This window comes from Pygoscelis adeliae, unplaced genomic scaffold (assembly GCF_000699105.1).
Source record: "Pygoscelis adeliae isolate BGI_AS28 unplaced genomic scaffold, ASM69910v1 Scaffold412, whole genome shotgun sequence".
NCBI classification, from domain to species: Eukaryota; Metazoa; Chordata; class Aves; order Sphenisciformes; family Spheniscidae; genus Pygoscelis; species Pygoscelis adeliae.
Window position 1 is genome coordinate 399760 of NW_008824190.1, and position 23968 is coordinate 423727.

The window sequence follows — 23968 nt, forward strand, 5'->3', positions numbered from 1 at the left end:
TTCCATCCCACCATCCCATCCCATCCCATCCCATCCCATCCCATCCCATCCCATCCCTTTCTCAGGGCTCCACAGCCCCTGAAAATTCTCTCCGAATAACTTGGGCTCGAAGTTTAAAGCAGCCCCAGTCCCTGGTCTAATGGTTTGTGGGGATGCTTCTGATCCAGAATGACAGGGATGTTTTTGGCTTGTCCGAGGTCCTGCACTGGCAAAAGCCTCGCCGTAGCAGGGCAGTGGGCTCTAGTGTACCTGAAGCTGGGAAGAGAGGCACCTAGGAGGGGGAAAATTTGGGAGGAGAAATATGATCAGTATATGAGCAAACAGGGGAATCCTGTGGGCTGCTGGCAGCTCCAGCGTGTCCCTGATGGGGCGTTTGTCTGGGAGCCAGGAGCTGCGAGGTCCAGACCTGTCTCTGCCGCTGCTTGCTGGGTTTGTTTGCCAAACCACTCTCCGCCTTTCCCCTCTTCTCGTAAGCACAGACGTCCACTGCAATGGGGGTGCCTCTGGCTGCACCGCGCCTGGCCCTGGGAGCTTGCGCCCCTGGGACCGATGTCTGGGAACGGTCACCATAGCCAGGAGCTCTGGAGGGGTCAGCCCTACCTGGAAGCAGTTCTTGAATTTCCGGCTGACGAAGTAGAGAGCCACAGGGTTGATGCAGGAGTTGAGGGAGGCCATGTTGATCCCAAAGTAATCCATCACTAGGAGGAAACTGAGGCGGGAGGGGAGAGAAGAGGGTGGACGTGTTGTAAGCTCACTGAGCGGAGAACTGAGGCAGGGTTTCCAAACTGCCTGCAAACTGCCCGGCCCCGGAACCTGCTTCCACGGAGGGACAGTGACTGATAACATAGAGGTGAGCACAAAACAGCCCCTCCTGCAGTTGGGCAGTTGCCCAACGCTTTTTACTGCGAGGAGCATTTCTTTAGGAAACCGAAAGCATGAGATCTGATTTCCCCTGGTGACTTTGATGGTCTCAAACTCAAGCACAGCAGCAGTGTCTGGCCTGAACTGGATTTTGGTGTGATGGGTAAAGAGGAGAGGAGAAGACAGGCACCTACCAAGTTGCAGAAGCTGTGCACAGCCCTTAGACGTGATGCAGTTCCTTTAGCCCTGCAGGGAATGTTTCTCTGCCCAGGAGACCTCTTTAAACCATAGCTTTATAGAGACATTTCAAAATTTAATTTCTTCTGTTCCTATGGTCCCCCACGCCCTTTCTCTGTCCCTATCAGGAGAGCAATGCCATCTAGAAAGGAGTTATTGAAACACGGTGTTTGGAAGGCAACTCCAGCCTGCAATGAGCCCAGCAGAGCTTCTGCCGGTGCCCACAGGGGCTCCCAGCGACGTGCCCGCCTGCTGATGCTACTACCTGAGCAGTTCACATCTGTTGGGGTCCGTCTGGTCATAGATGGTCTTTTTGAGGATGCGGCTGAGGTGGAGCGGCAGCCAGCAGAGTGCAAAGATCACCACGAGGCAGAACACAGTCTTGGCCACTTCCCGGCGCTGCGAAGAGAAGGTGGACAGGAGAGGAGGGATGGTCTGGCTGAGCATTGGAGAGCGGATGGAGCAAAGCACCATCTCCCCATGCTGAGCAAGGGCCCTTCAAGTAATTTCTGTAATCTGATGATGGCTGGGCACCCCCTTTGAGTCCAAAGCACAACTTGCAGGTCCCAACTCCTGCATCATGAGGAGGGCTCTGAGATCCAGGCTGCAGAAAGGGGTAAGGTACCAGCAGCACAATATGGACCAGACCCCTTCACGCCCCTTCCCACCATTGCTCCTGGTGACTTTGCTGGGGCGATACTCCCTGGGACATGGGGGCCTCCTCCATCCACCCTTCACGCTATATTATTGTGACAACCAGCTGGTCTGCCTCAAGGGATCGTTCTGCAAAGTGTGGGAGGGGGCAGTAAACTATTCTTTTCCCTGCACCCCTTGTCTGTGATATGGCACATTCAGCATTTGGTCCCGTTTGGTGTGATCTGGGCTGGCACAGCACGGCCAGAGACAAACAGCCATAAGAAATTGAAAATCAAGCTGGTCCATGGCCGTAAGGCTAGTGGTTTGGGTTGTCCCCGAGACTGGAGGTTGTAGAGCTGAAGGCCCATCCCTGGTTTTTTCCATGCATCTGCATCAATGGGCCAATATCCGTCGACCACTGTGAGGCTATGCCAGCTCATACGTGTCCTTCACAGGGACTGGTGCGTGCTCTCCCCTTCGACAGCACTCCCTCCTCTTCGGGTAATGTCAGAGTTTCTGCCCTCCTGGTTTTCTTACCCGTTTCATGTGGTCATTCAGAGCAATTCTCATGCCATTCCTCTTGCTCAACATCTCGCATGACATGAGGGTGTAGAAGATGCCAGTGCATACCAAGGGGAGGCAGAAATAGAAGCCGAAAAGCCACCAGTCCTTCACATCACGGTAGAACTGCGTGCAAAAGAGAGAATAACTGGAAACTGGGGAAAGGGGGGGAAATGGGGCATGAACTGACCCGGTCCCTGACACCGACGCTGGCCTGTATCAGACACTTCTGATGTGTGGAAGTGTAACAGCTCCTGTGCTAAGTGCACATGGGATTATCTTCCCCCAAGGTGGGTGCACGTTTAACCTAAGAAGTAAAGGCTGGTTTACCTCTGGCTGCCAGTCCAATCTAGCACTCTTGTGCAAGAAACGGTTGCAAGGACCTTATTTGGCAGACGCAGTGGGATAACTTCTGATGCTTTGTAAGGGTCTTCATTCCCTTGCTCACCCTTAGCTGACCCTGTGATAAAGGTTACCCATGCAGACTGGTTGTGGAGACGCTCTTTGGCCTGCTGGGGCAGCGTAGCGTGTTCTGAAGCTTCCTGAGATGTGTCATGACCTTCTGATGTGGATGGTGAAGACACGACAGAGCTTAAGGACCAGCTGCCTGTTTTCTGGCCCCACATTCAAAGCAAGTCTGCCCCATGCCACTACAATGCTGGGTCTTCTGTGCTTTGTCTGATACTGCTCTCCCTGTGTTCACCCTGGTGGCTAGAAGAAGCCATCTACAGAAGCATCTAATCCTCTAATCGAGGAGGGAGGATGCCCTGGTTGCCTGTGTCTCCCTTTAACTCACACTGCAGCTGGGGTGGGACAGAGTACATACCATCATGAAGCTGGATTTCTGTTCGGAGGCAAGCATGCACACCCACAGGTGTTGTTCCCAGTAGCTGAGCTCCACCATGTCAAAGGCTATAGCTTCGGGGACTGCAAGCACGATGGCCACTGCCCAGATCAGCAGCACCTCCACTGCCTTCCACATGGGGATTCCTATCCCCTGGATCCGACTCCAGGATGCCACTGCTCGGTACCTGCCCAACGCGTGGGAACGTGACAGGAGCAGATTGGAGTGAGAAAAGCAACCGTCAGGAAGGGGCTGAGAAGGTGCAGATGAGAGTTGTTCCCAAAGGCCCTTTTCCCTTATGCCTTCCTCCTCCACCCCTGAACCTTCCCCATCAGTGGAATGGGAAAGATCAGAAACAGGGGCTCAATGGATGTATGTGGTGGTAGCTACCCTTGGCCAACATCTACTTGTCATTGGGGCGGTGCCACCCTTCCCCACCACCCCAGCGGTTGTTCCAGCAGATCATGATCCTCCCCTCACCCTTTTCCGTCAGGATTGAAACTCTGTCACCAGAGTCAGTTCCTGCTGGATTTCAACTCTACAAGACAGCACCCTGTCCCCGTCTCTGAATTTGGCCTGAGACCAAGCTGCCCCGCAGTCTGCCCTTTGGTGACAATGAAGGGGTGTGCTGTAGACAAATATGGGTCAGGCTGGGCAGTGCAACTGTAGAAGTTGTTTCTTACCTGTCAATGCTGAGAGCACAAAGGCTGAGGACCGTGATGCCCACTGAGGCCTTCTGGATGAAGGGGACCAGCTTGCACACCTGGACACCGAAGGGCCAGTCCTTTGCCAAGAGCTGGGGAAGAACGGCAGGGTTAACAGGCCACTTCGGGAAAGTGTGTCCGGCTTCCCGTAATAGCAGGTGGTTACCCACAAGGTGTGAGAAGCCCACAAAGAGCAGCTTGAAAGCACTGTGAGGTTACCTCCGCTGGGGTTACGCGGTGTGTGCTCTCCAGTATTTTGTGTTTTACTGGGAACCATTCGTTTCCCCAAGGGCTCGTTGTGAGATGAGTTGATGGAAGGATGGTCCAGACACCAGGTCCTGACTCCAGACCCTGGGTGGTTTTGAATGGATCTGAATCCTAAACGCTACAATGGGCTTTGGGTCGCTTTCAGAGGGAAAATGGGTGTCATCCTCTGAAACAGCCAAAATCCAGCCAGGACAGCTTCTTTCAGGTGGCTTTCAAAGCCATGTAGTCTTAAGTCTTTACCGTACTCTGACCCTCTACCACACTTAGATTCCTTATAGAACACATTCACTGTGGCCCCAAGCTCCGCTGGGGCAAGCAGAGGGTATCGATGGGGACAAGATGCCCTGAAGGCAGGAAAAATCCAGGCTGCTCATGAGGGTAAGAGTGAGCCTGGGTTCACAACCCTTATATCCCCACGACACCTGGAGCCCATCCTAAGGTTACCCCTACTCAGAACCACCCCCCTGTGCAAGCTCTTTAGTTTGGCCTCAGCAGCAAGACAAATTGATCCAGAAGCTCTCCTGGAAATCAGGGTCTTGGGTGAAGGCAACCAACCAACCCTACCCTTTCCTTTGGTCTGCAAACCTGGGTAGTCCACCCATCTCATCTGTTACTGTGTCATAAGTGAGACACACCACGAGGGAACTGGGCTACTCTTAGGACCAGGTTGCTCATAGTCAGTTTGGGCTTCTCAAACAAGCAACAATTTCTCCTCCAGGAGGGGGCTGGAAGGGAGAGGTGTAGAAGGGAGGGGGGTTGCTCAGGTTGCCTAGGGAAATCATGAACATCAGTCAGGAAACGTCAGTGTAGATGTGGCCAGAGCAGGGAGTCCCAGCCCTGGAGATTTGACCCAGTTTTCCTGTTACAAGGCAGGCAACACCAGTGCAAGATGTCCTTAGCCTGGACAAAATACCTTGACTTTTCTTTGTGTTGGCTGCAAGCTGTGCGAGTTGCAGCTCCAAGAGACGGCCAAGTGTGTCTCCAAGCCAGCAGCTTACGTTAGCAGGAGGTGTCCTGTGGATGAGGCCTTTGGTCTAAGCCATGAACTCTGCACAAAGCTCAGTGCAACCCCCGTTCTTGGCTGACCAGGACGCAGAGCTGGGTATTGAGCCTGTGACTGGTTTATCTGCCAGCTTTCCTCGGTGAGGTCATTCCTACAGTCTCCATCTGGTCCCACACGCCCCTTTTTTTATGATACATAGGACCTTCCTACAACAGAGACTTGTGAAATACAGCAGAACTGGGCAAACAGATCCTGAAGGGAAGGGCTGTCAGACCCATCTCCTCACAGTCCTGTTGTATAAGCCTTGTTTCTGTGGGAACCCAGGCTAAAACCAACCCAACCGCCCCGATATTGTGGGTGATATAAACGTGACAGACGGACTCTGCAGTCCAGATCCCCCAAAGTGGAGAAGCATTTGCATCCCGTGGAGGCAGGTCTGCCAGATATTGTGCTGTTGCTCTGTTCTTGTTACATGTACATTGCACGACTCAAATTCTTTCCCTGGCCAGATGGTCCATTTCACATCAAGTGTGGCAAAGGCAGGATTAAAATGGAAATCTTCCCTGCCTTAGTTTTGTCTGGGGACAAATATTGGAGGGGCTTTGCTCTTCAAGCTTTTGAGGGGCTCAGCTATGACCATGCTTGTTGTGGCTGGCTCCACAACCTCTGCCTGTGCAATGGGTGCAGGGTAGAGGTGATCCCTGGGAGAGCTGCTGGCGTTGCAGCCCCGTTCCCCAGTCTGTCTCTCCCCTCTCGGGCAGAACAAATTGCGCCTTATTCAAAGCAAAGGGGTCCCGCTGGGTGAAAGCGGAGATGGTCTGTACCCCGTGGGTGAAGGGGGGCAACCTTCCCCTGGGTCAGTTCTGCTGGCCCCACGCTCCTCTGTTTTCTCACACATGAGTGAAACCCCCTGCATGGATCCGTATTCTTGTAACAGCGGGGTCGTCCGGCTCATGGAGAACCTATTTGTTTTGAGCTAAAAACCTTTACAGTTTTCAATCCATTTTCACTTAAAGTGTATCTGTTCACAGTGATTTGAGACCCTCTGCCAGCCACATCTGGTTGTTCCCACTGTCAAATTATAGGCACCTTCTTCCTACTTCGAATTTCTCTGCCTTCTCCCCCTGCCACCCAGCCTGCTCGATCCAGGTCCCCTCTGGCACTCAATTGCCACTTTTCAGGCTAAAGCTTCCCTTTGACGAACAAACGTGGCTGAACTCAAGTCCTTCACCCCATGGCATCCCTTCCAACCCTTCACAGAAACCTCTGGCTCCAGCCCACCAAAACCTGTCTCAAGTAGTGGGCGAGAAAGAGCTGCAATAGCCCAGACACATCTCACAGATGCCATAACACACCTTCTGCTCTTAACTGGGGTCTCAGGTCTACTGCCCACATCTGCCCGGTCCTCTCTGCCCCAGTGCACCATGCAGAGCTCAGGTTCCCCTGATTATTTGTTGTGCCTCTTCTCTCTCGGTTAGAGGGCAGTGTCTCTGAAAGAAGCCCCTGTTTTATAATACAGCCCTCTTCCTTGTTCCTGGATGAGTCTTCTCATTTAGCTAGAATAAAAAAGGTATTTGCTTGAGGCTGATCGACTAAACTGTGCTGGGGGAATTGTCCCCAGTGCACAAGAACAACAATTTTTGCTCAGCTGAAATAAACATCGGGTTGTAATGTCAGAAGACTGCAAGTGATTCTTTTCTTGTCATTTGAGATGAGATTTAAAAGATCTGGAAGGTTGTGTGCTTGTGTGTGTGTGTGCATAACACAGCTGTAGCTGAGTACACCTCTGCTTTCCCAGGAATGTTCTCCGAGCTTTTTGTCTGTTTATGTTTTTCTCATCCTTTCGAGAGCCGAAACACCCTCCCCCTCTCCCTTGCAAAAATGGAGCCTGCAATAAAGAGCAGAGGACAGACATTCCCCAGGGCACTGAGGCAGACACCATCCCTGCAATCACCAGGCTGCCGCAGCACTCATGCCGCATGGAGCCTACCTTATATACGTTGATGGGCAGAGCAATGAGGATGTAGAGAAGGTCGCCGAGCGCCAAGCTAGCAATAAGGACATTTGGCCCGTTCCTCATGCACTTGTTCTTGTAAATGATCCTCAGGAGCGTGGAGTTCCCGATGATCCCTACTATGAAGATGGTGCAGGACACGATGGTGTTGATGTACTTGAAGATGTGTCTGATATCTGCAGGCTTCACGCACACGGGCAGCAGGGGTGGCTCAGAGCCGGTGCTCCTGGGGAGGCTCTCCGAGTGGTTCGACAGCTTGGCATCCTGGAACAGGCTTGGCTGGACCAGACTGTAAGCCTGCTCCTGGCTAAGCACCTCGAAGGGGACGGTGCTCTCCTGGAAAGCCCCTGGGGTCTGGCCGTGTGCTCCAGAGAAGAGGCAAGTCAGAAAAATGGCTAGAGCGGTGGGAGCAGAGATTCTCGCCATTGAGGACCGAATGGCAAAGCTGGGTGCAGAAGTCCTCGCAGTGCTCGTGGGACGTCCTTGCTTGGGTCTTGGTTGGACCTGCAGATGGAGAAAGGGACAAAGGAGAGAAATTGGTTAGCAGAGGAAGGAGGAACAAGATGAGACTGAATGAAAGCAGTTGTTGGAGAAAGTCCATCATCACAGCGATTAGAAATAATGCCAGATTAGATCTCATCTGCTCAAAGCAGCTGACTCCTGTGGGTGGAAGTCTTTGCTGCTAAAATTAAACATGCCTGTTTAGAAACAAACTAACGGGAAAACAAGCAGTCTCTTATGCCTCTTACACAGTATTTCAGCAAATGAGGGCACCTGCCTCTTCTCAAATAGGTGTGTTGAATCAGCTATTGCACCTTCTGAGGTTGGTAGTGCTGCTCACCCAGCAAATCTGACTTTTCTGCCCAGCACAGCCTTTTATGCCCACCCCACAGTTCTCATTTAGTTTCTGCCTGTTTGAAGTAGCAGTTTTGGGGCAGCTGCCCTGTCGATGCCTGCACATCTGGGTGATTCTTCAAACCCCGTCCCGGGGACCACAGAACCAGGGGACCTTTTCTTCCAGTTCGTGCCATGGGAAAACTGGAGCAGCACTAACATCCCACTCTTCAGCAGATCCCGTGGGCTGCCATACGCCATCTTTCAGTGCAAAGTGAAAAGACTCAGCGCAGTCTTGCTGGGAACCATGATGGGAAAATACTGCAAGGGTTTTTCCAGAAATGCTGTATTGATACCTGACATCTTATTCCAATTTATGTGCGAGTAGAAAAGGCCCTCCTTCCCCATCCTTATAGTTGTTAATTGAACCACTTCCTTTCCAAATCCACTGTGCCCATTCAACTCAATACTCAGGGACATAAATCTCCCTGTGCTGTTTGCAGTTTTGACTGCTGAGCACAGTAAAAGGTCTCTCAAGCTCACCAAGGCTGGAGCACTACCAATAAATATCACCAGAGTGGGTTCTGCTTTGCAAATCTCGGACAATGCTTTCAGGCAGGACTAGCCAAGCTGCTGCTCCACAACCACCTGAGAAAGCTGAGGATGGCTGTAGCACTGTCCTGGCATGACGTGGATTTGTGGAAGGGGCTTCTGGCTGATCCAGATATGGCCACCGGTGGGAAGTGAGCCCAGAGAGGGAGTGGAAGACGTCGGCACCCTGTCAGTCTGTGCCCCAGCACTGTCTGTGCCACAGACAGGGACAGGTCTTGGGTCTCCTGGTTAGAGTGGGTGAAGAACATGTTTCTCAAACTATGAAACTTTACAGCTTTGAAGGGAGGAAAAATTGCTGTGCCTAGACTGAAAGCAGGAGCCTTTTCGGGCTTCCCTGGGATGTGCTCCGCTCCAGGGGAGCCAGCTGGGCGGGGATCGGGGTGCCTGTCTGGGATTAGAGATGGGACTTCAGTCTCCACTCTGATTCCACCAGGCAGAGTTGGGATCTGAGCCCAAAGCAGCTGTACCCCGGAGATCTGCTCCCCAGGACCATTCAGCCAGGGCACTCCCGGGTTGTAGCACAGTTCCCCCTGCCCAGGACCAGGGGGACCCCAGGACCAGCAATGCATATACGGTGGGAGCAGGCTGTTCCCATTTTGGGAAGGCATGGCCAAGCCATAGCTTCTCTAGATACAGCTGTGCGTTCCTCAGGCGTCAGGGGCTCAGGCCAGGCTTTGTAGAAATGTCTGTGCCTTTCTATTGTTTGGAAGACTCCAAGCAGAATCAGCACGAAGTTGGACTCAAACCAGCCTGGCCAGACCTACCCTTTTCTCAGTTTCACCCTACTGCTCTTGCCAGGAAATCTAAATCAGGCTTAGTTCTTCCTGACCCTCTTATGTCCTTCGGTCAGGTCCTTAGTACTTTAAACTCTAAACAAGCAGTGTCAGGAGGAAGCCTAAAATTTATTCCCCATTACATGTCAAATATAGGCAATAAAATAACCAAATCCCTTCAATCACAATTTAGACATCATGAACTAGAGAGTTAAGTTTTCAGTTCTGTTAAAACAACCACATTTTAAAGATGTTTCTTTTCTAGTTTGAATCCTTATAACGGCACCTTAGATACAGTTTCACCACAGGAAAGTTAAAGATGCCATTACTTTTCTTTTCAGCTCACTGTAAGCATGCTTCTATCTGCTAAAATATTCATGCCTTAGCAATCTTGTGTGTTCTCTGTACCTTTTATCTGTGCAGACTCAAACAGCTTTGCAAACTTACCTTGCAGGTAAGCCGCATCGGTGTGAGCCAGAACAGGCACTATGAAGTTACCTGCCTGCTTCTGGCTGAAAAAAGAAGAACGGTTTTCAATGACTTGAAGAGCATTTAGAGAAAAGTCTCCGTATGATGGTTGGGAAACAACCCATATCTGGCCTGTAAGCACCCCGATCGCAGAGGTACGTAGGTATCCCAACACTGAGGGACACCTGCAGGTGTATGTGATCTGAAAACTGGGGAAACCCTCAGCCCATACTGTCCCTCCTGCACGGGCAGAGCTAATTTCCTAAGGAGGGGGTGGTGGGATGACAGCTTGTCACCTTGGATAACCAGTATAAAATACTATGGGAAGGGACTAAGCTATGCACCATAATACCTGGTTATTAAAGAGCCGAGGCGAGGAGGAGCCTCCTTCCTCAAAAGACCCTTTGGAGATGCATTGGTCAAAGCTGAGGACTCATGCAGTTGTCACCAGTCAGTGTGTGGAGAGGAATGTTCCCACTTGCTTGCTGGAACAATCTTGGTCCTTGGTGGCTACGAAAGTCCTGGTGCCCTCCCTGGCCTCAGCACATCCCTAATCAGCTGATTGTCAAATCTGGGATTTTTTGACCAGAGAAGCGTCACCGACACCACCTTCTTCCTGATATTTACCTAAACATCTGCTCCAACTGCTGTCCTGGAGACAGCTGGCCAGGGTGGACTTTGCTCTGACCTGTTTTGATGTTATTCTCAGCTGTGATTCCTGCTCAGGTGCTGGGCGCCCAGCTATGTTGGGAAGGAGGGGAAGAAAGGAAGGGAGAGAACAGATAAATAACCTGAAGGACCACAAACCTGACTCGGAGACCTGGGCACAAACCCCTGCTCTGGCTTGGTGCAGGGACTTTAGCCTGCACCCTTGCTAAGGTCCTTAGCTCTCCATCCTGCCCCAGGCCACACCGGGGGCAGCTCTCTCGTGGGTGGGTGCCCTGACCAATGCCCTCCTCTCTTCCCCACTATGCCCACAGGACTGGGGCTCGTAGGAGAGGGCAGACCCAGCTCAGAATTCCTGCCTGGGAACCTTGAGGGTCTGGGCACCTCACAGGGATCAGCTTCGGACGGCACAGACAAACGTCTGCCACTCAGGGCTGTCTGGGGGCTTGGAGAAAGGCGGTGGCTCCTCGAGTCAGCAGCTGACAGAGGGGTACCAGAGCATCCCCGGTCGTGTCCTGTGCCCTCTGCAGCAGCGGGCTGCTCCTATCTGCTCTCCCTGATGCAGGGCTACAGAGCCTGGTGTGGCTGTTCAGCCCCTGGGTATTTAGCAGGAGAACTCATGTGAGTATCACAGGACATGGCTCACTGGATCCTGCCCGTGCCCTCCGCAGCGCAGCTGCAAAGCACTGGAGAAAAAAAGCACTTGTCCCTCATGTTGCCTTAAAATCCAGCAATTTAGCAAAAGAGAAGCATTGTTTTCTCCTGTTCAACAGCCCATTTACTTCTTGCCCTCCATTGCCTCTCACATCTCAGAGTGCTTGAAAGCATAACCCTTTCTCACTTGTGGGGGAAACTGAGGCACGGGAGCATCAAGAAGCTTGTTCAGTGCCCAGCAGATGTGAAGCCAAAGCCAGCATTGCTTGACCCAAAATCCTCTGAGCTTTGTTCATGTTGCTGATCATCTGGGGAAGTGACTTGGTGCGTGAAGGGGCCATCCCCATCCCACCTGCCCAGCTGGGGCTCTTCTCTTAGCAAATAGCTTAGACACATGGAAATGGAAATGCCTTTTACACTGTGCTGAGTCCAAATCACAGCTGAAACCACTGGAGCCATGACGTGGACATCAGGGAATGGTTCCCAGAGAGGAGACGAGACTGAAAAGCATTGCCATAACCCTGCACAGGCCGCAAAGGTCCCAAACGCGCCCTGGGGGGCTCAGGACTCCTCTTGCCTGGGAGCCCAGGAGAGCCGACCACATCCCAGGTGGCATCTTCATCTCAAGCCAGCCTCTCCCGCCACGGCGCGCTGCCTGCTGTCCTGCCCGTAGCAGGGCAGGCTGCCTTCGAGAGCAGCTCCGCTTGTGCTCTCCCGCCAGACTAACCTTGCCAAACGCAAAACAGACCTTTTCTGCGGACAGACGTCTCTTGCGGCAAAAAATGCCATGGGTGGGGGAAAGGGGAGAGAAAGGCAGATGATAACACCACATCCTCAGCTGCTTCCCTGACCTGAACCCAACCTGGTGCACAAGCAGAGGGACCTTCCCCCCCCCGAGGTGTGCTGGATTTCTTCTCGTGCACCCTCTCCCTGCCCACCTGTTAGAGCTTGCTCAGGCACCATGGTCCCTTCAACGCCTCCCCCAGAGTGGGGGCCGGGGGGGTGTGTGTGGGGTGAAAAACATGCAAAAACTCACCCCAAAGCAGGAAATCATTTTGTTTGCAAATTAGTGCATGGAACAGCAAAGCTTTTCATTGGAGTTAAGTTACCTTTCTCGTAACTTTGGATGCTCCTGGGATCAGTTTCTTTCCCTCTCACTGCTCCTTCCCACTGCACGGGCAGCTGGGCATGTCCTGCAGGCCCTGGGAGAACTGCAGCGTTGTAGATCCTGGAGTTTGCTTTTGTGTGTGGGCTCGTGCTCAGGGGAATGTTTCTCCCCTCTTGTGACTTGCTGAGGTCTCTCTGAATGGAGTGGTTGGTTATATAGAAAATCGCAGGGCTCCCCCTGAGCGCAGCCCCTGCAACCAATAGGCAAAGCGCGGGACGGGGGTGTAGGAGGAGGGTGAAGCAGGAGAAACGCAGGACAGCTCTGTGAAGGAGATGAAAATAATAAACAAATAAAGCTCGAGGAGGAGGGAGGGAGCTGGGGGAAGGCTGCTGACCGCAGAGCAGCGTGCCTGCTCGGCACGTTGTAGTGATGGGCTCGGAGGAGCCCCGTGGCTGTGCTTTGGTGAAGGAAGCTGCAGCCCCGACCACCTTTGGGGAAAAGACACATCAAAGCCTTCTCTGCCCAGGGTGTATAAAGCCAGCTGCTCCACCTGGAGCTTTTGAGGAAATGTTCAGGAGCAAGATGAGTACTGCAAGCAAGGCGGAGGGGACCCGTGGTTTCCCTTCTAGCAGAGAGGACGGAGTGTAAGAAGTCCTTACTGAGGTGCTGGGGAAGGACGAGCCTCGCTTTTCCCTCTCACGCGGTCTCCCCAAACCCTGGTCTAGGTGAAGCAGTCTGGGAACAGGTTTCAGACCATGCTCCCGTCTACAAGAAGTTGCACTGATGCCTTTTCACGTGCCAGCTCTGTTTTTATTTTGCTGTGGTTTCCCTGCATCCTGAACTGCCTGAAAAGCAGCATCCGATTGCTCAAGATGCAGGGCAGAACACTTCATGGCTGAGCAGCCGGTGCTGCCGAAGGGTCACACCAACCTCCCCCATCAGCCACACATCCAGTCCGGTCTCTGGACATGGTCAAAGACTCCCCTCTGCTCTCCACCTGCCTTTGAACAGAAGATCACGAGCAGTGCTTTCATGAGACCCTTCCTGTCTTTCTCCAAACCATATGAACATGTAGACAATTTGTGCTGCTGCTCAGCCTGCCTCTCCCCCTGTGGACAAAGCCTCTCCCAACCTCCTTGGCTCATCTGCTTGGAGAGGAAAGTTTCTTTCCTCACCGTGCTGTGAACCCAGCTGTTCTCAGGAATGGGAGATTTATCTGGTATGTGGCAGCCTGTTTATTTAAAAAAATGCCAAAACACCTTGCTCTGGGGTCCTTGATGGCTCAGAAATGTGTTGGCATGGTGCAACTATACTAAGTCAAGGCAACTTCACTTTGATGCAGGAATCTCTTTGCCCTTTTAGCCCCAAAACAAGGACAGAAAGAACAGGTTCAGACTCCTTCCCAAATTGAAGGCATCTCAAGTGGAACGAGATCATGTTTCTCTGACGCACTAGAGGGTCGTGCTGCCATCCAGAGGGACCTCAACAGGCTGGAGAAATGGGCTGAGAGGGACCTCATGAAGTTCAACAGAGGGAAGGGCCAAGTCCTGCCCCTGGGGAGGAATAATGTAGACCTCTTGTAGGAAGCCATCTTGCAGCCTTGCTCACCCTCATTGTCCATCTCCGACCTTTTCTCAGTTGTATCGTGTTATTTGTATATTGTTTTATCTTCAAGCCATGATCTTGTCTAATCTCTTTTCTTACTATGTTTTTGATTACCATTCTTCAAAATGTAATTGCCAATTAAGTATGCCTGGCATTGGAAATATCAGATAAAATGTTTGTTCCTTTCTACTCTATTCTTCTTTTTTCTTACCCCTTGATTGAAAGTTTTAAACTTTGGAGCATATGCAGTAAGTTATTAAAAAAATATGATTTTTTTAATAATAACCTAGGAAGTTCAAAAGCCAACAGAGTCACACAAAGGTACTCCTATATGTCCTTTATTATCCTGTAGAAGGATTTTTGCAGCAAATCTGCTGCGATCCAATTCTGGAGACAGACTTCTGTGCTACGTGCTCATTTTGTCTGACCAACTACAGACCACTTCAGCTTGTGCGACATGACAACAACAAACACAAAACTGACAAATACTTTCAATTCGTCAAAACTCGGAGGCGAACGAATGACTGCCATCACCCTGAGGCTGGGGGAGATTGGGGCTGGCTGCGTAGCTGCGCCGGGGAGAGATATCCACAGGCTTAGGGATGAACAAGTTTCCACGGGAAGCAACACTTCTGTGCTTCGCTGCAAACTCTGCATTCACGCTGGGAAGCAGCGCATCGGGCAGTGTAACTCAGGAGAGGCCCCTATCCACCCTGGGTTTGCAGACCCCCTTGCAGCCCCAGTTAATATTTTTCCTCCTGGACAATCACAAGGCTGCTGAGTTTAGACCCCAATGCGTCTTACTCTGATCCTTGTAAGCTTCTGAGTGGAACAGGCGCCCGCACGGTACCTTTATGGGACCTGCTGGCTGTGTTTGGAGCACAGATATTTCTGCTGCTTGCTATTGGAAACGGTAGGTTGGACTCCAGCTGTTTTCAGCCCTGTTGGCCATTGCTGGTCTTCAGTTACTATGTCTTAAAATATGTTTTCATAGACCTTTGACCATTTAGTACTCCAATGACACAGAATAGTTGAAGCTTTTAGTGAGGATTTTGCAAGAAATTATAAAACTACTCTTTTCTTAAAGTAACACGAGAAATGGATAGATTAACTCGCTGTGGTAAAACATCTGGCCACATTTCTCCTGCTGATTTTCCTTTGTTTTTGAGATCTCTTCAGACTTTACACTCTCACGTCCAAAATCACGGGCTTTCTCTTTTTCTGTGTCTCATGGCTATAAATTTCTCTCTCAGCTGCTCTCTCAGCTAAAAAAGAGCCCCTCTGTTAGGAAGGCATGCCCTTCTTCTCCCAGTGCTGCCCAAGCATCCTTTGTCCTGGGGGGTTTTGTGACTTCCTAAGATCCTGGAGTAGCATCTGGTTTCTTTAACCAACGTCTGGGGTAATTCCAAGCTTTCAAACCTTGCCAATTCCTAGACTACAAGTGATCAGACTGAGGTTATGATAGTTATTTCTGGTCTGTTCTTTAAAGAAATGAGATTTATGTGATCGTGCCATCTTTCATTCATGCTTCCTCCTTTCCAGTGAGTTTAATCTCGGTTTTGACCGAATGTTTCAAAATGACAAACATCTCTGAGATAACATGTTTTCCGTTGTATTTCCACCAGCACAGCAGAGAGGGCAAACCCAAGCCAGTATCACCAGCAACAGGAAGGCAAGCAGAGGGGCCAGCCGGCTGGTTGGTCAGTGCAGGGGTACGTGCCTGCCTGCACCCAGAAATAAACCTGGCAAACACTCCTGTGATGGGAGCATGTAGGGGTAGGAGCAGAAACCTGTAAGAACCCCGGTTTGGTTTGTCACATTACTCATGGGATGAGTTTATTGTTCTCCAGGGAGAAGATCCAGCCAGGCTGCAATAACGTCTGCGTGCGATGGCTGCTTCCTGCCTTGTCAGCAGAAGGATTAGGGGGTTAGATGTCAAGATTCAGAGAGTGCATAAAATCAATGCTAATTCCTAAACTCTCCCTGCAGAGACTCCTCAAATCAGCTCAGTCCATCCGTGCTGTGCCAAACACCGAGGAGGGCTCCTGACTTGACCGCAACCTCAGCAAACCACCTCACAGCAAAAGGTGGGGATCCTATCCAACCTGTAAGATGAAATTTTTCAAAGATACCTTGGAGGCAGAGACAAAAAAATCCTTATTAATGTGGAATGTGCAAGTAAGTCTCTTCTGTGACTGAGAAACTTTATCCTGGTCTTGATATGGATCTTAGTTTTTAAACTAGGTAAAGTAAGAAGACAGAAGAGATTGATCGTCTCCTTTAGGAACTGAGAAAAGAACAAAATAACTTAGTGCTGAAGCATAAGTAGAACTAAAGCAATGAGGAACAGATCTTGAAATTAATAAAGGACTTCTCATTTCAAGAGGAAATGAAGATCAGACCATGACGATTGAGACAACTCTCAGCAGGGAAAATTTTCCAGCGTTATTGTTGGCATTTACCAGGCAATACGACAGAAGAAATGCTACATTTGCCTTGGTTTATAATTGACTCCAACACATTCCAATTTGTGGCTATCCTTTTCCAGCCCTTTTCATGGGGATCGTGAGTGAACTTGTGCAGGATCTCTGCTACTTATGGGAGAACTGCAGAAGTTCACAATAAAATACTGTTACAGCCTTTTTTCCTGAGTGGATCCAGACACAAGAATGGATTAGACTCCCTCTCATCTTGAGACTTGGCCAAAGATGCCGAGGAGGATTTGACCAGCCTAGCTTTTCTCAGTGGTCAAGATTTGTAAATAGGTTAGAGGTGATCTATATCGATTGTTTGGAAACTTTCTTCCTTCTCTGTGTGAAAGCAAATTATCTGTGTTTCTCCACCAAGTCATTTCCATGATTCCTTGAAGATTTGATGAATCAGAGCTGTGGATAATCCATAGAAAAGTTATGTCTTTATCTACTGCATGCCCTTGTTTATCGGAGACGACTCCTTACTCAGAAGAGCGGAGAACAAAACCTCCATTCAGCTCCTCTCTCTTCATCCTATTAAGCATCCCAAATTGGAGAGTCCGTCTTAGGGGTCTGTCACCCTCCCATCACTCCATGCGTTTCTATACCCTGGTGGATGCCCGTGACACTGAGGCTGGGCCTTCGGTCTGGGCCAGGGTGGGAGCAAGCAAGTTCATTACTGGCTGGTGTCTTTGAAGGGCATCAGGAGGTGACCTCCCACCATTCCCTAAGTGAGTCTGCCCCTCTGCGCACTTACTCTCCCCAGACAGATCAGGAAATACGCACCTCAAATAGCTCATCTCCGCCTAGGGCAGAAGTCATGGCATATTGGTTGATGCCTCCTTCGTTTAACCCTTTGGCCTGCTTGGAGGGTTGCAGCTTTTCCTTGGCTCTCTTCCCAGAGCACACGAGTCCGCATGGCACCTCTCCTCCTGACCCCACTGGGGAGGTATCCTGCAGCCCTATTCTGGGACAGTCATGTTTCTGCATGTGACAGAGGGATGAATGGGCCTTTCTGTTCTGCTGGAGACAAAGAACGGCTCCAGCCCCCTTTGGAGACCCCCAGGAAAACAGCAGTCTTCTTGTACAGTCAACTAGAGTCCTTGAAGCACAATTCAGTTTCAAGGCTGATGTTAAGGGTCACTTGAATTATCAGAATGAAGAAACTACATCTGAATTGAGCCACGGTACAATCCAGCAGCAACCAGCAATGCAGCATCGTGCAGGCAAGCAACAGCTTCATGGGATCCGTTTTGCACAGACTGCCCTTACATTATAAAGATTACATGTCAAGTATAATTAATTTGGCTTTCTGCTGCCATTTGTGCTTAACTGACTCCCATGCAAGCAGCACAGAAGGTGGCTTGGCAAGATTGGCTAGTCCTGTGCACGGCAAGCTCAGAGGAGCCATAGCTCAGAAAAACACCGAGTCCTCATTGATATGTTAGATGACAAGGAGACTGATACTTTGTCTTCACGCTACCTTTAAGCCAGGTCGATTGATCTGCAGCCTGGAGCTAAGATTTCATTTGGAAATCAGACATACTCTCAAGTCCTTGAGTGAGCATCTGGACGAGATCCGGCTAAAGACCATCATCTATCTGTCAGTGTCTCCTGCTAATGCTTCAGTCATATTTGTTGAGAAGAAGGACAGATCTGTGTTGAAATGAAATACCATGGCCTTAACATATCACAAGAAAGAGCACATAGCTTTTGCTTTTAACTTAGTGAGCTGCTGGAAGGATGCGCTCTGAAAACTTACCTCTGCAGCTAAACTTTAATGGCTTCTGCAATTTTTTTTCTATGCAAGAAGCTAAGGTGTGGAAAAATCACAGTTTTGCACTGAGTGTAGGTGTCTCGAGTACCCCATTAATCTCTTTGATTTGTCCGGTGCTCATCCTCTTACATCCCTTTGTCCCTCTTAGCATAGGCTTTGGATCACCTAGTGGCCATCTACCTCAACAGCCTTCTGCTCTTTCCTATTCCTACCTAACCTATTCCTGTCCATACGATACTCGAATATCACAAGAGAAAGGGCTAATAGGTAAAACCTAAGAAGCATGAATTTCTTAGGTCATAGCAAAGATCTTGTGAATGAGTGTAACCAAAGAGTGCTGCTATGATGGAAGAGGTCAGCCCAAGATGAAGTGAATGGCAACCAAGTTTTGGGCTGTTTGTGTGCTCTGGGACAGTCTTTGACCAGTAACTTTAGGTTCAGCATTCCCAGTTTGAGATACTCATAGAAAGTAGTTCTCCAGAGCTCTGAGCTAAAATGGGGTTTGTTCCTGTCCTTTAATCTGCAGCCCTCCTGCTCATCTTGGAGTAAGTCATCCCAGTGCATGGCTTTGCCTGGGAGCTAACTTTTAACTTTTTAAAGCTGCAACACCAAAGTAAAGCCAAGTCCCATGATACTGTGTCACAGCAAGAAATCATCTTACTGGTGTGATCAGCTTATCTTTGTGGTCTGGAGAGAGGCACAGATTAGGGCATCCATCCCTCATAGCTTTGCCAACTGTGGGAACATGTTGATGGCTTTCTAGTCAAAGCCACCGGAACAACAGTCCTGAAAGCATTGATAAACAAAAATAATAGCTTCTGCTTCAAGCCTGAATCACTGCATTTAACCTGCAGATAAATAAGTTTGAAACTGTCCCACAAAGAGTCAATTGTGCTCTGTTTAAGTATTTAAAAGACGTGTAGATGAGGTGCTTAGGGACATGGTTTAGTGGGCATGGGGGTGTTGGGTCGACGGTTGGACTCGATGATCTTGGAGGTCTCTTCCAACCTTAATGATTCTATGATTCTATGATTCTATACTCATAGAAAGTAGTTCTCCAGAGCTCTGAGCTAAAATGGGGTTTGTTCCTGTCCTTTAATCTGCAGCCCTCCTGCTCATCTTGGAGTAAGTCATCCCAGTGCATGGCTTTGCCTGGGAGCTAACTTTTAACTTTTTAAAGCTGCAACACCAAAGTAAAGCCAAGTCCCATGATACTGTGTCACAGCAAGAAATCATCTTACTGGTGTGATCAGCTTATCTTTGTGGTCTGGAGAGAGGCACAGATTAGGGCATCCATCCCTCATAGCTTTGCCAACTGTGGGAACATGTTGATGGCTTTCTAGTCAAAGCCACCGGAACAACAGTCCTGAAAGCATTGATAAACAAAAATAATAGCTTCTGCTTCAAGCCTGAATCACTGCATTTAACCTGCAGATAAATAAGTTTGAAACTGTCCCCCAAAGAGTCAATTGTGCTCTGTTTTTTGTGTGTGATCATATGAGAGGAATCAGATCATACAGGTATGGTCATACAGCAGAGAAATAGCTGGAAGAATCATTTAAGAGGTTCATCTTACCCCCCCCTAACATGGACACATACACACTCATCCACCCTCCTGCAAAATGAATGCAGCTGTCTACCCTGACATGTACTCAGGCCTGGGCTGGAGGTGGCTGTCAGGACCCTTAGGGCACTAATTGGTCTTAATGGCCCTGAGCAGCCTCACCTGAGACCTTCACGCCCACCGATGGGCCCCGGAGCCCTGGTTCAGTTCAGCTGTAGGAGTCCTAGTCTCCAGCCCAGTCCCAGCTATGCCCCTGCTTAGCCATGGGCTCTGTTGAGCCATACCCTGACCCATGGGCTGACTTGATTTCAAAACGTGCCTTGTCACCATGAGCTTACCCAATTATTTCAACTCTTGCTTCAACCTGGCTGCCTTCTCCAGCCCTGCTCTACTCACCTTGCTCAGGTACTGTGGGACAGGCCCTGGCTGGTGAGGCTCTGCGTTGCTGGCTGGGGTATCCCCTCGGCTCCCTGTCCTTGAGGGAGCTGCTGGTCTTTGTGGTGCCCTGATGATGGGATGGTGCCCTGTGGTAGAGGTGCACCTCTAGGAGCAGGGATGTGGAGGAGGGCTTTGTGGCTGAGTGGTGGGGGACACCTATCTCTAGAGGAATAAGCTACATCCAAGTTGGCCTCCTGAGCTCACCTTGAGGAAGGAATGGGAGTCCGCCACGGTGACCATCTCGTTGCCTGTTCCAGCTCCTTCACATCATCTCTCCTCTCTCATTTCCTTTGCCTTCCTGCCCTGCTGCAGTGCTCTGGTTGCCTCCACGTGCCCTCCCACAGATCCTGCCCTCCCTCTCTACCTCTGGTCTTGACCCATCTGTTCGTATGCTCTGCTCTGAAACACAACGTGATGAAAAGTTATCATACCCATAAGAAGCAATATAATTCAGTCAACATCACTTTGAGTCTGACTGTAATTAATCCTGCTAATTAGCCAGGGGGCTGTATCTGCTTCCCCCCCACCCCCATATCTCCCAGGGTGTGAGTCTGCATTACCCCAAACGCAGGGAGCGTGCTGTAGGAAGCAGCATACAGTAGAGCAGGGATGCGTGGAAGGAGAGGACGTTCGTGCAGACGTCAGGTACAGTGGCTGTCCTCTGGGACCTGAATAGGAAAAGGACCTGCATGACCAAATCCTTTGGGAATATTCTTCTCTAGGGTTGCGAGTGGGCAAATCCTCCTGCTTTTGGGAGGCCTGTGGGAGACTTAAGTGCTCAGTGTATTTTTGTTTAGTGATCCTCCAGGAAGGCTTGGGTTTACTTCTGGGGCACTAGGAATGCTGACGACGAAAGCTCAGAAACTGAATCCCAGACTGACATCTTCGCTGGCATTATTTAAAAAAAAAAAAAAAAAAAGTTGTCCCTGCGTTTTTAGTCGTGCTCCTTAAATCTTGCTGCCAGCATTCACTTTACCCTGCCTCTTTTGCCAGAGAGGTCTGGAGTCCTGGAACACAGCTCTGGCACCTTTCCAGGGGTGTTCTTCTGCAGCAAATGTTTTCATTCTTGTCAAGCTCTCTGGTGCTGCTGATCTCTGAACTTTGTCATATCCTTTACCCTCTCCAGGCTGATGTCCCCCAGTTTTAACCCCTGGTGCAACCAATGTAACAACGGACAGTAAAGAGCCCAAATGATGGTGCCAGCACCTCTCCTGCCCTCTACTCATTTCCTTTCTTACGGGCAGTCTGAAGAGATGCTCCATTGGCTCGGGAAAGCTTTGAAGCAGTGGGATGAAAAGCCCCGCTTCCCTCATACTGTTGTCAATGGTCCCCACCGCTGACCTCTACCAGCCCAAGAGGAACTACAGGTAACCTTGCGTGGACCTCCAGCAATTCCAGGCTGGATCCCACCAAACTCTGCCGATGTGCTCCTTTGCAAAGGGCTAGAAAATAATGACTGGTTGAGTACTTGCCTCTGCCTGTGTGTATGTGTTCATTGGCAGGGGGATCCCTTCCCGCTGGTCAGGATGTGAGATTGGAGGAATAGGCTTGTTTAAAACACATGGGTGCCGGGACTCTTCCTTCCCGTTGGAGGAGGGGATGTCTCAGAAAGCATCTCTGCGCTGCAAAGCCAGATCACTGCTGTTCCCACGAGCCCACGCTGACCCTGCACTTGGTGGTTTTTTTTTTTGCTCGTAACTTTCTTATCAGCTGGGGCCAACTGAAGTCAAGCTGGCTGGGGATGACAGGGCATTTGCAAGCTCTGACTTCTGAGGCATGGGGAGTTCCATGACAGTAGTCACAAGTAGAAAGGGATGCTTGCCAGCTTATTCTCTTTGAAGGTTGTCCATTATGTCCTAGTTCAGTTCTGAGGGTGCATGTGTGTATGTGACTTCCTACTTAACATTTGATAAATTTGGGCTTGCAATGAGCAGAAGCCTCTTGTTGTCTTCAGATGCCTTAGAAGGCCCTGACTGCAAGCCATCAGGGTTCAGGATAACTGTACTCATGGGTGGAGGGAGCCGTTAAGGAAGTCCCAGAAACTGTGGACATCTCTGTACTCCAAAGATGTTGCTGAACCTGGTGTGATGGGAGGATGTTGATCCTGACCTTGATGGAAGGAGGACTTGTTTCTCCAGAAACCCCACAAATGCTAAGGATTCTCCAGAGACAGAGGGGAAGGATCTACCAGGCATTAGACTGGTGTTCAAGCCAACTTGGCATTGTCAGTGAGATGCAAAGGGCTGAGGAGTATCCAGCCTCCAGCGTTGCCTTGCAGCTCTGTAGGGAGGGATGTAGTAAAGCGCTGGATAGGAAATTATGTGAGAACAGTATCCTCTCTATATTGCATCTACTAGGGATTTTCTGTTAGAGCCTTTTGAAGGTTTGGGTTAACTTGGGTTTTCTGATTTTTTGGTCCGTCCCCCCCCCCCCCCCCCTTTTTTTTTTTCCCCTCTTGGTTTTTATCAAAATTGGAACCCTCTGTGGAAGTGTTCCAGATCTGGTGACAACGCTCCTCTTGTCCCCTTTGGGATTTGTGGTCTGCAGTGAGAGCAAATCCAGTAGCCTTGTGCATGCAGCTCTCCCCTGGAAGGCAGAGCACCCACCTTCAAGTCCTCTGCCAAGCTTGGGCCAGGGGTTTGAAATCACATCTTCCTGCGGTGAGCCTGGCTCTCTGCTCGACTTAGTATTTAGTTATCTGTATGAAGAGAAAACGTGCTAGTAAGAGGATGAGAAAGGCCTGTTTGAAACAGCCTGGTGGTCAGGCACCCCCAGAGCCGGGGGACTGAGGTCCGGGTCTTTGGTCTGGCTCAGAAAAGTGGCTTGTTTGCCTGGTGTGCGTAGCAGACAGTGAACAAGCAGGGATCAGGATGCTTGTTCTTCAGCTGGGTGAGTTGTCATTGTGGTTTTGATGTTCTTACAAAATGAAGAACACAAAACTAAAATGGCCGGCTGAGCCCAGTGCAGGGGGACAGGTAAGGGGTGTTTAGTTCAGAAAAGTCTGTGGAAAACAGACAAAACTCAAAATATCAAAGGAGAGAATATATCCCCTGGCATCCCATAACAAGAAATCCTCCGATCTTGAAGCCCTGTAACTGAATGGAGGCTGCTGTGCAAATCTGTTCTCTAAACCAGCTTTGGCCTGTGCCAGCCTTGGTTAGGTCATGGATGGCAACCAACCAACCAAAAGCACAAGACAGAAAAAACAAACTATAATGATGATAGTTGTTTTTATCAATAAAAGTAAATAGCAGGGGTATTTTGGTCTTTCTTCTCCTCCCTGGGAAAGCGGAGGGAAACTTCCAGCTCATTTTGGGTGTGATCGTTTCAGGATAAAAACCATCCATAAGGCTGGTCTGTCTTAATGCGTTCAGAAAGGAGCCCATGGCAGCATCTTCTCTGGGTCCCCCCAGAAGTTTACTCCCCTGTTGGGTTTGACTTTGGGATGAGTAGAGCTGAAGAGACCGGTGAAATACTCTGCCAGATGACATAGCACATTTTAACTAGGTTTAAAAAAAAAAAAAAAAAAAGGTGGCTGTAGGTGACTGGAAAGGAGCGTTTTGGGTCCTCCTGGTGAAGCAGTACCAGTCTGCAGGTGCAGTCCCCACCCTTTAGGACCACAAGGGCAGAACTGCTGCTGTCAAAATGGGAGGTGACTTTAGCTGACAGGGTATCCCCCCAAAGCGCTGGTGCCGCACTGACTGAGGAACACCCCTCTTAACCCAGGGCTCTGCCACAGCTCCCAGATCGAGGAGGTCCCTGCTCTCCTGGACAGATGTGGAACTGCGGTTCCCTCAGTGGTTCATGGATTGGTCCGTAGCTGGTCTGGTGGACAGTTTGGAAATGCGAGTGTGGCACAAGCAGCATTTGA

The 23968-nt window shown here is 50.1% G+C and overlaps 1 protein-coding gene across 1 annotated transcript in view; it reads right to left on the bottom strand.

Annotated features, from left to right (window-relative positions):
* The window catches only part of LOC103925891 (endothelin B receptor-like), a 10588-nt gene extending 1210 nt beyond the window's left edge, over positions 1-9378 (bottom strand). Inside the window, exons 1-7 of the mRNA XM_009334691.1 lie at positions 9338-9378; positions 7104-7631; positions 3823-3935; positions 3122-3326; positions 2272-2421; positions 1364-1497; positions 601-709 (exon numbers count right to left, since the gene is read on the bottom strand). Of these exons, the coding sequence (XP_009332966.1) occupies positions 601-709; positions 1364-1497; positions 2272-2421; positions 3122-3326; positions 3823-3935; positions 7104-7553 (1161 nt within the window). The 5' untranslated portion in view covers positions 7554-7631; positions 9338-9378. The remainder of the gene's footprint in view (positions 1-600; positions 710-1363; positions 1498-2271; positions 2422-3121; positions 3327-3822; positions 3936-7103; positions 7632-9337) is intronic.
* Between the last annotated feature and the right edge of the window lie 14590 nt (positions 9379-23968).